Source organism: Talpa occidentalis, unplaced genomic scaffold (assembly GCF_014898055.3).
Source record: "Talpa occidentalis isolate TD23 unplaced genomic scaffold, MPIMG_talOcc4v2.1 talOcc4.11, whole genome shotgun sequence".
NCBI lineage: Eukaryota > Metazoa > Chordata > Mammalia > Eulipotyphla > Talpidae > Talpa > Talpa occidentalis.
In genome coordinates this window covers 58,452,367-58,468,546 of record NW_023601104.1, presented here as the reverse complement: position 1 = coordinate 58,468,546, position 16,180 = coordinate 58,452,367, and the positions used below count along the sequence as shown (strand labels likewise).

General features: G+C 32.0%; 1 protein-coding gene and 1 pseudogene across 1 annotated transcript in view; one reads left to right on the top strand and one right to left on the bottom strand.

Moving 5' to 3' along the window:
• MDGA2 (MAM domain containing glycosylphosphatidylinositol anchor 2) overlaps positions 1-3,804 on the top strand; it is a 729,529-nt gene extending 725,725 nt beyond the window's left edge. Inside the window, 2 exon segments of the mRNA XM_054690202.1 lie at positions 355-460; positions 2,941-3,804. Of these exon segments, the coding sequence (XP_054546177.1) occupies positions 355-460; positions 2,941-3,029 (195 nt within the window). The 3' untranslated portion in view covers positions 3,030-3,804.
• LOC119239056 (transcription initiation factor IIB-like) overlaps positions 1-16,180 on the bottom strand; it is a 30,710-nt pseudogene that overhangs the window by 3,730 nt on the left and 10,800 nt on the right.

The following is a 16,180-nucleotide window of genomic DNA, read 5'->3' as shown; positions in this document are numbered from 1 at the left end:
TCTAGAACACTAAAGTCATAAGATATGTTTAGAGAAATACTGATCAGATAAAAGTTTTTCTTTACCCTTAAAAATAAAAAGTGATAGGATTTATAGTACTTGTTGCTGTTATTTTATTATTGAGTTTATTTTTGTTTTAAACTTTGATATGAAAAAATAATACTGTGCAAAGGAGATCCCATTATTGGTTTTGGTAGGAAAGGTTACATTTTTGTAAGTAACAATTTCAAAGACCATCAAGAATAAATGATTCCAGGATTGTTGATAATATTTAGGTATGTCTCCTCAATTTCACAATAGAAATTCATCTGCAAATGAAAGCTACATTTAGGTTTGTTTCATTCATCCTTGTAGCTCATTTTTGAAGGTATTCGAGGTCCTGGGATAGAAGGTGACATTGCCATTGATGATGTATCAATTGCAGAGGGAGAATGTGCAAAACAAGATTTAACGACAAAGAGTAAGTGTCTCTTCTTGTATCGGTCTGATGCAATGTTAAAGTAATATGATTGCAACTAAGCTAATATATTCTAATTTTAAAAACTAACTTATTTTTAGTTTATTTAGAAATTTCATTACCTGAAATCCTAAAATTTGAAGATATTTTAAAGTCAAAGTATTCATTTGATTGTAGGCTTATTTGGCCCCCAATTAAATTAAACTTGTTTCAATTTAGTCTATATTATTAATTTGCTATTTATTTTAGAGGATTTTTAAAACTTTTATTTAAATATTTTCTAATCAAGAGACAGCACATATTTATGTACCCAGCTATTTTTATTTACCAAAATAGTTGTTTTTAATGCATGTTTAACTTTTGTCAACCATTTTAACAACGTCAATATTGTGAAGAGCTTTAGTACATATATTATTAAGGGAGTACCCCCAATTTTGTACAGTCACGCTTCTACATAATCAATTATTGTAGTCATTTAGTTTTATTTTTCCCTCTAGTGTGAATATTATGGTTTAATGATACCTTTATATTTTATTATTTTACCGCAAATCCATACTTTAATTAAAGGGTATAACTAATGATGATTCAAAAAAAATCTTCAGAATTATGTTTTGGTCTTCTTAAATTTTTCATCTTCATAATATCCACTTGATTGAGACATCTAAAATTATGGCTGTTAAAATTCCTCCAACTGAAGGATTTTCATAGTCTGATCTAAGAGCTTTAAATTTGTGGTGACACAATGAGATAATAAGCCAAATTTACACAAATAATTTATCAATTATTTAACACATACAAAAGGAGCATGAAAAGCCATTTTGTGTAAGTCTAGAGCAAATCAATGCTTTTGTTAATTGAGAATACTTAGTGAGAAATCATGTGAATCCAGTGTTGAAAGTCAAATTTGTACAACTCTCCAGTGATTGCTCATATGAACTGAACTGATTCCATTTTTTAAGCATTGTAAAAACACAAAAACTAAGATTGTATATAACAATGAGCCATTTTCTCATAATTTTCACCTACTTGTCATTACACTTGGCATTTTAAGTAACACATTTAGTAAAAAATTCTCCCGGTGCCTAGTTAATTTTATTTTAGAAAACAGGTAGCTATACCCAAATGAAGTATTATTCTCAGAGGAGAACAGGATTTCTATTGAATTATACAACATAAGTCAGAGACAGAACTGTTATATTAACTGCAAATAGTTACTATCTTATATAGAAATCTTAAGTTTTGATAATATAATCATTGAAAAATATTACAAATTCAATCCAATAAATTGAATTAAACTTTTCAAATGAGGAAAGAAGACAACATAATTTAATCCCAGAGGAGAAATAGCAGAAGTGGTAAAAAAATAGTAACAGTAAAATGACTATGAAAACCCATAGGACTTTATTCTTACATAATTTGTTTTCTTCTCATGAAATACTAAATGCAAAAAATTGTGTAGTGGTCTTAAATAAGATTATCTATATGTATTCCAGATATTGTTAATTAGCCTTTGTAAGTCAGGAAATAATCCTAATTGAATAAAAATATTCTCTTTTGTATAATAAAATATTTTGTTATATTTTTATCCATTTAACTATCATTTGGTAAGTTTACTTTGATGAATATTAAATAAGTGTTAATTTATAAAAACAAACTAACCTGGAGGACAAAAGCTTTTTAACTTCTCAGATTCCTGCCCTGCTAGGCAGTAATTGGGGCTATGCTCACACAACTAAAATTGAGATGGTCTGTCTCTTATTTTCAAAATCCAGCTATCTTCTAGGTCAGCACCATTCTATAACTTTGCCAGGTTGATGTATCATTCATTTTTTGTATGTTAGTTTTCTAGGCAAGAGACACATCTAGGTAAGTGGTGGCACGTGGATATGAAGCTTTACTTGAAAACCAAATTTAGTAGGAATCTCAAAGTAGATTGGTGGAAGGATTTTTAGGTAGAATGGACTTCATCATGCTTCTAAAAATTATACTAAAGAGATCATTGTTTACCCTATTTTTTGGACTGGTCTAAACATACATGATCCACTATTCTCATGATTAATTACCCATAACAGTCTCTTCCTAGTTTCCATAGAGACTAGTTTTTCTGGAATCTTGGAGGGAAAAGCTGATCTTTTAGGATTTCTCAGAATTTTATATGTGTGCACTCTGATGTGGCTAGCAGAACTCTGAGGTGGAACTCAACCACAAAACCTTACAAATATCTTATGAACAAGTTTTCATACATATTATATTATCTCAAATCTGCATATTCTTTGTTTTATCAAATGCTTAACTGCATATCCTAGTTATTTTCCTTTCTACCTGTCTTGGAAATGAAGCTTATAAACAAAAGAAACCAAAATAATTTTTTTCCATATACTGAATTTGTTTTATTAGCTCACCAAAGTTACATTGTTAGCCACATGAATACTTACTTTCCCTTTTTGTATGTGTTTCTTGGTATTTGTTTTCCTTATCTTTAGATTCTGTTGATGGTGCTGTTGGAATTTTAGTACATATATGGCTTTTTCCGGTTATCGTCCTCATCTCTATCTTAAGTCCTCGAAGGTGACCTTATCCTGGCAGAGGCTATAAAAGATTCACCAGGCACTGGCATGAAGAAAGAGTCTTTGTAAATGGACATTGAAAAAAACAAACTACCAAAGATTCCTCCACTGACTACTGACTCAAAAATAAAATAATAAAAACACATTTTTTTAAGCACTGGGGATAAAAAGACATCATGGAAGTATAACTTATTCCAAACTACATATAAAAGATAATCTTGACCTGAGTAGAGAAGAGACCTTCAGGTGCTTTTGTGGCTAAAAAGATTACAGCATCATCTGGTCATCTGGTTGAACTCTGGAAAAAAAAAAAGAGCTATAGAAAATAGAAATCCTTGTCAAAGCACAAAGTCATGGCTGGTTTTGTTTCAAATGAATAGTTTGCTTGTTACCATGGAAACCTAATGGCCTGCCAACAAAAACCTCACTGTAAACAGGGTACGTGAAGAGCTGGCATTCATTTTCCTTTCAAGAAGGTTTTATGTAGAGAATGAAATAAATGTAGGCCCTTTTACCTTTGGTTGTTACCCTTCCTTGAAAATAACCCAAACTCAGAATTATTTAAAGCATTCATGTTCCTCCCTACCTACCCCCACCCCGCCTTTATTATCATTATTATTGTTGTTGTTGTTATTATTATTATTTCTTTTCCTCCCATGGCTACGCTAGATAACTGCTGTCTCTTTTTGCATGCACTATTATCCAGGATGGTAAACCTGGGCTTACATATTACACAGGCTTATCGGAGTTTGCTTGCGGCCACTTGACACCCAAACCAAGTCATCTGTTCCAATGAAGAAACCAAACCACCATCTTTTATAAATTGCCATGGAAACCAAGTGCCTTCAATGAAACAAGCCTGAATAATTTTCAACTCAGAAGCTTGCACTGCTTAGAGTGGTTTGTGTAAAACTATTTTATAAACAAACTACAGAGCCTAAATGTGCAAATTACAGGCAAGACAACAAAGCCGCTTCTGAAGAAGAAAGGACCGAAGCTGCTGCGTAAGCCCATGCAGACAAGATGTTGTTTGACCTCCTAGACAGCCATGGCCTTTCGGCTTATTGTCCATTCGAAAATAACTTCCACTGAGACCAGACATGGGAGCAACACTTTTTTTCTTCCAGGTTATTGAAAGGGTCAACCAGAGCAAAAGGTTGTTAAGATAATCCTTAGCGCAGAAGGTGGTAAAACACAGGAGTGATTTCTCACTTTAACCTCCATTTGAAATGAAATTGGCCCTAGTTTTAGAGGGAACAAGAAAATGTTTGTGATTGCAGTGCATACAAACTCTACAGCGGAACTGGGCCTGAAAATCTGGCTTTATTCTAACCACTGAGGGTATATGCCTCTGCCCTTTAGTCAGACTCTGTGCAAATTGTGAAATATTATTTTATTATTTTACCAAGATTAAAAAACACTTTTACAAAAAAACGAAAACCTGTAAAAATGATTTTGAGCTACCTGAGGACAAATCATACCTTTAACCAGCCAGTTTTCCAATGCATTGTAAATTTCCCTCAAACCTGTTGGTTATGAAAATTTGAAGATCTTTTCCTTAAATTATCGCAGCTTTTAACTTCATTTAAAAAAACTTTTGTCTAAAGAATATTATTATTATATGTTCTTTCAACACCCCAGGATTAAAAAAACTGATTATGCAAGTAATTGGAATATAATTATTAAAATATAACATTTGCAAATATTAATATTAAAAGCACAACAAGGTGTAGTGGAAAAATGATAAAGCTTGATTTTTAAAAAAGATTCTGTAGAAATGTTTGTGCAAATTCAGTAATTAAACTTAAAAGATAATTTTACAGCTATGTTCAATAAAGCCTCTTTCCAGGTAAGGTATGAAAAGCCGTATGTGTGTTTGTTGAACTATGTTCACCGGTCACTAAAACGAGATTAGTCATACGATATTATCTGTTATGTTATCATGGGACAAATCTTCAGTGTTTCATATATCTTACCGTCTGCAGAAATAATTGTTCCTTTTTTTTTTTGCAGAAAGAAAATTTAATAGGCGCTCCCTAATATACTCTGCCATATTTGTAATTCATGAAAAAAAGAAAACAAACACAAATTTGGAATTTAATGTTTATTTTCATAGCTAAAGAGGGGATCAGTCTGAATGTCTTTGTAGTGAAAGAACTGAGCTAACCCAATCCTTTAACAGATGGAACAGATAAGTTCCATAAGTTATTTGAGCAAATCAGGCATATTGAAAAATTTTCTAAATTAGAGTCACCTATTTTATCAAACCAAAGAGTAAATAATATTTGAGTCACGTAGCTTAAGATTTAGTAAATCTGCCCTCATCTTGACTTCCATTTTTTGTGGCTACTAACATTTTCTCTCCACTAACCCATATTAGTGGATCATCCTTTTTAATTGGTTTTCTGCACACTCATTTTTGATAATATAAAGAAAGTTGATCTAAAAAGAGAGGCTTAACTCTATTGCCTTCCTTTCTTGATCTTTAATTTGACTAGAGTGAGGCTTTTACAAAAATCTAAAAACTCTTTATGCAAAATATTAGGATACATATGTGTCCTTTGCAACAAAATAATCAAGTCTCCTTTCCCCCTAAGAAATCTTGCACAAAGAAATTTCTTTAAGTTCACATTTCAATCCACCAGTAAGCATTCAGAAAATACTAAAATTCTTCTGTACCTTTTCAAACAGTAAGAAAACACTATGCTTCAGAAGTTCATGAGAACTGGCTGGTACTTCAAAAAATAATTTTCATTAAATTTTTGAGAAATTGCAAATGATTGCCAAGAACAAAGGGACAATCAGAAAAAAATGCAAAACAACTAGATTTATTGGTATGGTAATAAATTTAAATATATATATATCTCAAGTGGGTTCTGGATCATTTATATAAGCAAAAGTAAATTCAATATTTTTTTCACTCTAGATCAAATGTTCAGTTGTTTTAATAGAAAACAAATGGATAAAAATACAGGAAATGTAAAAAGATTGGGTAAGTGAAATATAAATTGTTACCTATCCTCTATTTTAATGTTAATAATAATGATTTTGAAGCACTTACATGTTTATCAACTGCCTTCCTTTTGCTAATACTTTTTATATTTATTTTAAATTGAACTCACCAACATATTTCCTTTTTTCCTTTCTGATAACATTTTACATGTCATGGTACCACTAGTTTTATTGTTGTTCTTTTATAGGAAGGCATTAAGCAGTGGAGCTTTTAATTTTCTGGGAGAAAGATTATACCATGTAATCTCCTACTGCCAGTAATTAATCCTAATTAATTAGGAGCATTACTCTGTTTCATCAGTTCAAAGATGCTTGTTTCTCCACATTTTAATATCTTTGCAATTGGGTCTATTTAATTACAATTGGCAGCATTTTTGTGTTATGATATATAGTGCACCTTAAAACTGATGGCATCTTAAATGAGTTTAAATTCCATAAATTTTCCAGGGGTATCAGATTTTGCCCATTATCATTACTTTTTAACAAATTCCAAAGTGAGAAGATACCCCATCATATATGTAGAATTTATATTAATATCACTATCATTTAAAAATAAGGTAACTTTTATTTTGTGTTTAAAAAAAATGAGTATTCTTTTACATAACTGCATAAGCCTGATTTCTTTTACTTTCTCTCCTGCTATCATGAATTATAATATGCTGTGTATTCCTGATTTCAAGTGTTTTCCTGTTTCATGTGGTTCATAATACCAAGTAGGTTAGAAGTTTGGTCTGCTATTAATTTTTTTTAAAGAGATTTGAGACATGCATGGTACACCTCAATGTCATGCAGTTGGCCAAACTTCATTTCACATATATCACAGAATTGATGTAGGCATGGCAATGAATTATGATAATTATAATAATCAAAATAACAAATCAATGAATCAGCTATATCATGTTACAAATAGTATAAATAATCCCATTCTTTTTTAATATTTTAAAATATGACAAAAATTAATGACAACTGTACCAACTTTTCACCAAACATACATTTTTATTTTAAAGATTTGTAATAAACTTATCTATAAGAATGTATAATTTGAAGAACAATGAATTAATTTAGTTCTATACTTAAAACTGTATGAAACTGGCTGTGGTATTTTTCATTATCTGTTTTCATTTGTTTGTTTTGATTAGTGATTTGAAAGATGGTGACAGACTATTGTGATTTTGATAGAGTGATTTCAAAGAATTCTTTTGAATGCATGTTCTTTATCAGAAACCTTTTTTATTATTTTTTTAATGTGCCTTTCAATGATCAGGGCCTCTCAGAAGACATTTAAACTGGAAAAAATTTAGTCCAAATTCACTTCCTTCTTGGTTGATGACTACTTCTTACTATTTCCTTAGTCTGCGTCTCAACAAAGCAGAAAGTATACTCTTCTTGCAACTGGGCAGTTGATGTCAATGAGGAGTTATTGCATTTTCTGTGAAAACAATAAAATCATAGGGTTCAATCCTAAGCTATTTCCTTTCCTACAATGTTCCCCTGTGGCTGACCAGTTTAATTAATTTTCTTAGTACTTATTTTTAAAAAGCAATGTCTCCTGCATTTTCTACTTCAAAATAGGAGAAAAGCTACCATGGAATGATCAAAACATTTTTCAAATCTGATTTAAAAATTTCTTTGTTGAGTATCCATATTTATAATATATGTTGTTATTCCATAGAAAAGCAAGATTTAAAGGCATAAAGCTTTAATGAGGAATATGTCAAATCAGAATCAAACCATCATATGTTCATATCTGCTTGTAAACAAAATTGAGAGGGAGAGATAAGTAGTCCATATATTTGCACATATGGATGATTGTATTGCTATATGATCATATAAAACTTAAGAAATATGAATTGTGATTTTACTACCCTGAACCCACATTAAGTATATTGAAATTAAGGAATTGGTGTTCAAAATTTTGAATAGGGCAGAGGTTAAACTCTGGGTAGAAACTGAGTTTTCTCAAGGGAGTATTTACAAATGATTGAATTTAATTTCAATTGTACTAACTTTCCATGAGTTGAGCTACAATGTATTCTTATTTTTCAATAAAATTATGAAAAACGCTATGACATAGGGACTAGCTTGTTAGTTTCAGTTTGTTTTCATATGGATCTTAATTGTTGTCCTGGATTTCCAGGATATCATTTTTATTTCTTGAGTTGCATCCATATATTTAAATGTAAAAGGTTAATCAAATATACATTGTGTTAAATTTATATTGAATATTAGTTACATTTTAGATCTCAAAGTTAAATTTAACTTACTTTCCTTTTGATATTTTCCTTCTGCTAAATAGTTTCAGATAGCTGTATGTTATTTTCCCTTGGATTTTCTTTCAATAAATGAAATTATGTTAAATGCTTTATTAGTGTTTTGGGGAAATTTCTGCTGTCAATAAGCACTTAAGTTAGAAACAAAGAGATATTTAGAATGGCAATTATATTTGCAAATTAAGATGAGAATGTCATTATTTTTCTCACTATTAAAAAGCTTTTATAGACTCAACACTGCAGTGAAGCACAATTAGCCCATTAAAGATATGCGTGATTTTTACATCCTTGGTGAGGGATCATTTAAGGATTATATTATACAGGTAGTCACTAAAATCTTCTTGAATTAACTGTAATTTAAGAATGATGGCTCAATTTAGTTACTCTGGGTTTCTGTATGATATGTGAAATAATCGACTGTAGATTAACAGCACTGATGTCCAGAAATATCATTTTAATCACATTTCATGGGGACACTGTGGACTAAATGTGGGTCTTTGTAGGGAAACAAATAATACTGTTTGACAATAATGGGACTGAACCAAAGTATAAATGGAATCCTAAAAATTAACTTGCTTATCATTGTCTCCCTACAGTCCATTTAGCTTTATTTTCTTTTTATCGTTGGTATATATCTCTAGATATGTCCATGAAATTTTGTAAATGTAGATACAATTAACATGAACAGATCCATTTACCATGTTCAAAAATCAACTGCAAACTATAATATCAAACTATTGTTTATTCTTCATAAATCAGTTACTTTAATAGTCAAAAGGACTTCACCCTTTTTGATTTCCTATAGTACTTCATATTCCTTATAACCTCTAGATGTTTGCATATCTGCTTCCCAAATGAAACTAATCTCTCCAATGGCAAGAACTAAGTCTTTTTTCAAGTTTAAGTAACTTCAACTAAACTGAATTTTGTATAGGTTGAGTTCATCATTAATCCATGATTGAGAGCTATATTTAGAAAAAATATACAATAAACCTAGAAAATAAGCAGGAATGTTACTTTTCGGTTATAAAATCCATGATATTTCACCAACAGATGATATCTCCTGTATACAAAGAAAAATGAGAAGTCAACAAAATTGAAACATTATTTTCAACATTTGCAACACAATTTCTGGCACATCTTAGTTGAACCAAAAGTATTATATTTTTTAATAAAAAGGCAAATATGTTCATCTTTTTGCAAACAAAATCATTCTATGGTTTCACCAAAGAAGTAAGATTAATTCTGTATATTTTGAACTAGATAACATCATTATGCATGAAAATAATACTATATAGAATCTTTTTCAACTGAAATATATTAATTATAGCATATTATGCTTAATTTTAAATCAAAGAGATCATATGAACTCCAGCTAACTTCAAAGTCTCAGCTCCTTTCTAGGGCTTGCTGTATATTTCTTGGGATCCAATAATTGTCTAATTATGAAGTAAATTCAAATAGGCATGTATTATTAAGAGTTGTATAGTAATAGGAAATCAAAAACAAAAGTACAAAAATAAGATACTTAGTTTTTTCCAGATAATTTTTTAGATAGCAAAAGCTAGAATCTTACACGAGGTATAATAGCAGAGAAATAAATTTTCAAAATTGGAAACTGTTGAATTATATATTTTACTTCCCAAAATTTACACACTTCAACAGGACACTGAGATCAAAATAAAAATTGCAATCGCACAATAATTGGTTTGTAGGTAAATGAAAAACTAAGTAGTAGAGTGTATTTCATTTTTCAAATGAAATAGATATACATGTTTTCTTCTTCATTGATTTAGTTTTTAATAATATCATTGAAAAACTGTGATATTTGCATGTGCTCAAAGGCTTCACTAATGCAGGAGTATCTGAGGGAAATTGACCTGCAAGTCCTCACTCAGTAGAGCAATCTTTCATTCTTAGTGTTACTTTCTTCAATTAGTCCTTTTTTTCAAACTGTAAATATTTCGGTAAGAGAAACATATTAGTCCCGAATATTTGAGGATAACATTTTATCAGCTCATAGTCTTCAAATATCTAGCAAAATAGACAGAAAAAATGGCACCTAATTGAAGGGACCAGAAATAGAAAGAAGCATGCAAAGAGGAGCTATATGGGATTTCACGGACTTTGTTCACCCACAATTTTATTTCTTTTTTTAAAATTATTTATTTTTATATCATTGTTGATTTTTAAACAATATTTGCTCTCCCCCCTCAGGTGTAGTCCCCATAGAATTTCCTTCGCCAATGCACCTGTGCACCATCACCTCAGTACCCTATGCTCCCCACTCCCTCCCTCTGATCCCTCTCCCTCCTCCTCCCCTGCAGTATCTCTCTGATTTATAATTGCCTGTTTGTGCTTTGTTGTGTTTTGTACTGTTAGTATATTTTTTTACACCTGATATCTTATTTGGTTCCCCTATATTCCTGCTATAAGTGAAACCATCCGATGTTTTTCTTTTTCCTTCTGGTTTATTTCACTGAGCATAATTCCTTTTAGCTCCATCCACATTTTGACCCTAATCCTTCCTCTTCCCTCCCTCCCCCCCACCTTAGTGTGTCTCTAGTTTATAGTTGCTTGTTGATTTTGATTTTTACTTTGTATTAATTAGTCTTTTTCCTGGTCCCTTATTTAGGTTTTCTAAATTCCTGCTATGAGTGAGGCCATCCAGTATTTTTCTTTTTCTTTCTGACTTATTTAAAAACAGAACTAGGGGCCTCCTTGGTGGCACAAGGGGTTAAGATGCAACCTATGAAGCTGTCTGCAGCCTCTGCAGCATGAGTTCAATTCCCCAGCCAGGATCTGTCCACATGGTGCAGCAGACCTCTCCTGTCTTGCCCGCTGCTCCCCTTAGCAAGGTATTTCATTCAGTCTGCCTGTTCTGTTCCCCACTCTGTCTCTGGTGAGTCCTCTCACCCTCCACACTTCTGGCCTGCATCCCAGCTCTTTTATGCATAAATAAATCTTAAATAAAAAGGGAACTCCTCAAGCTCTCATGATCACATTAATAGAAAAGAAAAAAAGGAAATTTTCATAACCGGGTGCATTTTTTTTTTTTAAAGATTTATTTATTTATGCATACAAGAGCTGGGGTACAGGCCAGAGATGCAGGGGGTGAGAGGATTCACCAGAGACAGAGAGGGGAACAGAACAGGCAGACTGACTCAAATACACTGCTGAGGGGAGCAGTGGGCAAGACAGGAGAGGTCTACTGCACCATGTGGGTTGCTCCTTGGCCAGCAGGGGATCGAACTCATGCTGCAGAGGCTGCAGATTGCTTCATAGTGCGCTTACCCCCTTGAGCCACCAGGGCGGCCCAACCAGGTGCATTTTTAGACACATAACCTTATAAATGAAAATAAGACCTTTAGATCAATGAAGATTGAAGATAACTGCACATGCATATATTTTACCACAGAGTCCTTTTGCTTTTCTATCCTTTATAGTGACTATAGTTACAAATGTCCTCTCTGTCCACACTCTACTTCCTGCTCCTGTGGCTTCACAGCACATGGGTTAGTTTAAATTTACTTTGAGATATATGACAGCAAGGAAGTTCCCATCTCAGTCTGTCTCTCTTCACACTTTCTCCACTACTTTCTCCTGGTGTAATTTTAGTCAATTTAATGTCCCAATCACTCATTTTCCTCTCATTAAATAGGGCTAATAGCAATAGAAATAATATGGTATTTCATGCATTGCTGGGAAGCTCATAAACTGCATAAAACATTTAAATAATTTTCTAGAATGCAGCAAACTCAATGAGCATTTTTTGTTGATATGCTTGATTTTCTTCAAGCAGAATAAGTTGAGAATCATAATGTCTATTACCTTGCATATGTTCTAAGTTTGAAAATGAGCATTTTCAAATTATTTCCTCTCCCTCTAATAATCTTCCTTTGAGTTCATGCATACACATATATCTGATACATATACAATGTTATATAGTGATTTATCATTTTCAAAGTGTTTTCAAACATATCATTCCATCTGTTGTAACTCAGAATGTTTAATCACTTGCCTGTGGTACCTATGAATCTAAGTCTGATGAATTCCTTTCCGTCACCCCATCTTTCAGTATGCAGATGGGCACCTTATTCAGGGTATGACCCAGGACTAAAAAGAGCACTGTTTAATACGTATTGTCTCTTATATTCTATTATCCACTGAACCTTTATTCTTTATCAAATCGAAAACATTATTGTATGTACTACTAAAAACAAAGTCATTATTTTAATCATGGTTTGCAAGACACTATCAGTTGTAACAGATAGTCCTATTTCAGAGATTTAAATTATGAGGGGAAAACAGAATCTTAAATTGATAAAATATAGCATCATTTATAATTATACCACGTATTTCACTGAACCTCACAGGAAACCTGCTTTTTACTTGCAGTTGTACTCTACTTTTAAGGTTAATCAAATTCTTCTAGTATGGTTGATGAAAATATAGATTCCAGAGTCTTGACACATGAGGCATCAATTCAACAGAACCAAGGAAATGAGAAGAGGTCAGAGGTTTGTAAACAAGCCCCTAAAAAATTCTGATGTAGGTGATCAAAGCAACCACCATCTAATAAAAATTTGTGTAGTAGAAATAATACTAGTTCAGTTCAAAACCTGATTTTTACTGCTAGTGACTGTGTAACCTTAAGTAGAAGATTTAAAATCTCTGGTGCCTTAGTTTCCCTGGAGACACTTCAGGGCAATCTGGAGTCAGACAGCTTGGGATCATCTTAAATAATCTTCCTTAGTTCTCTTATCTGTAAAAGGATTGTTGTGTCATCTAATGAATGAGTTAATATATGTAAAACACTACTTGCATGTAACAAGCAGCACCGAAATTTTTGTTCACCTGTAAAAATGGGATGGTAATAGTAGTATCCACCTCATAACACTCTGATAATTAAACAATGCAATGCAGATCAAAGATTTAACAAAGAAAGAAGTCTATTTTTTGTTTTTTTAAATATTAGCTAAATAAACTAATGATTTTGAAAATAAGTTCTCTACAAATTATTCTGATGGCTAACCCTATGTCTTTTCCATGGCTTAATCTGAAGATGGACAAGGAAAGACTTTATACAATATTATTATTTATCTGGTAAGAAATATATTCATCCTCAAATGAAATAAGTATTGTGGGATTAATTTATGGTATAATTTTTGAATAATCATGCTTATTTTAGGATATAAAATGTTAGAAAAATAACTATTAGTGAATAAGCACAGTTGACATTCTTTAAAATTTGTTGTGGATATTTATGCATGGGTTTGTATTCCAGACACAAATGCTATTCTTTTTTTAATTAAACTTTTGAGATAATTATAGATTCACATGCAGTTGTAAGAGAAAATGTTGAGAAATCCCATGTACACTTTTGAACCAGTTTCCCTCAGTGATAACCTCTTGTACTTAATATGTGTATACATTTAGTATTATATATTTTTTGTTACCTTTAAATTCTTGTATCTACCACCACACTTAAGATACAACATTTCAATCATCACAAGCACTCCTTTAGTGTTGCCTTTTCATAACCACACCCATATCTTTCCTGTCTTCCCTCCTCCATCCATTCTATGCTCCTGGCAACAACTAACCTGTTCTCCATGTCTTAATTGTATCACATCCAGAATGTTATATAAATGCAATTATATACTACAAAAGTGACTGGGATTATCTTTTTACACTCAACATAATTCGCTGGTAATTTATCCAAATTGTGACCTGTATTAACAGTTAATATCTTTTATTGCAGAATAGGATTGTGTAGTATGGATATACTGCAGTTTGTGTAAGCGTTCACTCATTGAAGGACATCCGGGTTGTTTCCATGGAACTATTGCAAATAAAGCTGCTATGAACATTGATGTACACACTTTTGTGTGAACATAAGTTTCCACTTGCAAGGTAAATGTGCAGGAGAGCAGTTACTGGAAGGTATGTAGCTATGAGTCTGACTTTATCAGAAACAGCCAAATTGTTTTCCAGAGAGGGTGTATGATTTTACATTTCCACCAACAATGTATAGCAGTGATCCAATTTCTATGCATTCTAACTAAATTTGGTGGCCACCATTTTTTTTAACTATACTGATAGATGTGCCATGGTAATTCATAGAGGTTTTAATTTTCACTTCTCAACTAGCTAATGTGACTGAATATTTTTATTTGCCATTGGAATATACTCTTCTATAAAATATATAGTCTTTGCCAGATTTCTAACCTTTTTTTTTTTTAACTGGTAAGTTTTGAGAGCACCTTTTCTATATACATATATTTTCTGGATGTGGGATTTTAAGGAGTTTACGAAAGTCTGTATTTTGTCTTGTTATTATCACATGGCATTTTGCAAACCAAAGGTTTTTAGTTTTGCTAAGCTCTAATGTATTTTTTTTTCTTTTCGGATCATTTTGTGGTGGCTAACAACACTTTATCTAAACCTAGATACTAGAGATTTGCACTCTGTTGTTCTTTTAAAATCAATGTTGTCCTTATGATAGAAAATTAGACAAAATTTAAGTCTTGTTATAATTTTAGGAACATGTTTTTTACTCAAAATACCTTTTCTCATAGTAATGATTTAAGATTAAAGTAAATAACTTGAACCAACAATTTTTATATTTTAAATATCAAATATATATTCAGACTGTTACATTAAAAATTTGTTATACAATTTGATTGGATCATTCCATAGAAAGTGTCATTCAGGAAACAAAAGTTGCCTTTCTTCACCCCAAAACACACTCAAAAGATTACTGTCTATAATTTTCAATTCCTTCTTTAATCCCACTTAAAGGAATTATGTCACGGAAAAATCACACAAACCTGAAAATAAATATGTATGAGGCTACTATGGCAGTTTTTAATGAGAAAAAAAAATCAGATGCAATCTGAATGCTCATCATTTATAAGAATAGTTAATTAAGGCCTGGTTGTGCTGTCCCCATATCTATTCAGCTTTAACACCACAGTGCAGCCTACAGGTTGCCCATTGTATAGCAGATTGCCTCAGGAGTAAGGACCGACCCATGCACACTAGTTTCAAAGTGCAGGAATTATCACTACCACAAATAGACCCCTGTCAGCCCTCAACACCCTGCTTTTGACCCCAGAGTGATAATAACTCAGAGATACATGTCCTACAGACTCCCAGAGTTCCCCTGTGGAACTGAGTTCTCTTCATAGTGGTCCTTGGATTAAAGGCAATTCTTTATTGGTTGTCTTTCCTTCCCTTATCAGTTCCTCATATTCATACTAGCATTTCCTGGAATTAGCTTCCAAGTAAAATACTTCACTGAAATCTCAGAACCAAATTAAGACAATAGGTCATTTATAGAAGAGAGAACCAGGAATTGTTTTTAAAAAATGGCTTTGAAAAAAAATAATAATAATGGGCTTGAACTTCATGTAACATATAAGTATGTGTACTATGTATCATTGCTATAAAAAAAGAACATGAAATGTAATCTGATGTATGAAAAATTAACACCCCTCCTGCTGATAAGTACGGCTTAGCAAAGATTTCTATTTTATTCCTGGACTCTTCTTCTTCTTCTTTTTTTTTTTTTTTTCTTTTGGTTTTTGGTTTTGGTTTTTGCAGTAAAGGTACATTAATTTTGTAGTCTGAAAAACAAGTCTGGGTGAGGAAAAAGAAAGAAAATGGATCTTGATGTAGGGAAAGTTCTTCTTTGAGATTTTTCTTACTAAAAAATGAATTTCTTCTAGATTTTGGGTGGCCTAGATAAAATAGTTGTAGGTGTTCTACCTGGAGGATAAAGAGAGAGAGGAGAGCTACCTACTGAGGTCTTAGAGATGTGCTGGGATACTAAAAACAAGATCATTAGCAAAGAGCAAAATATCACTAAA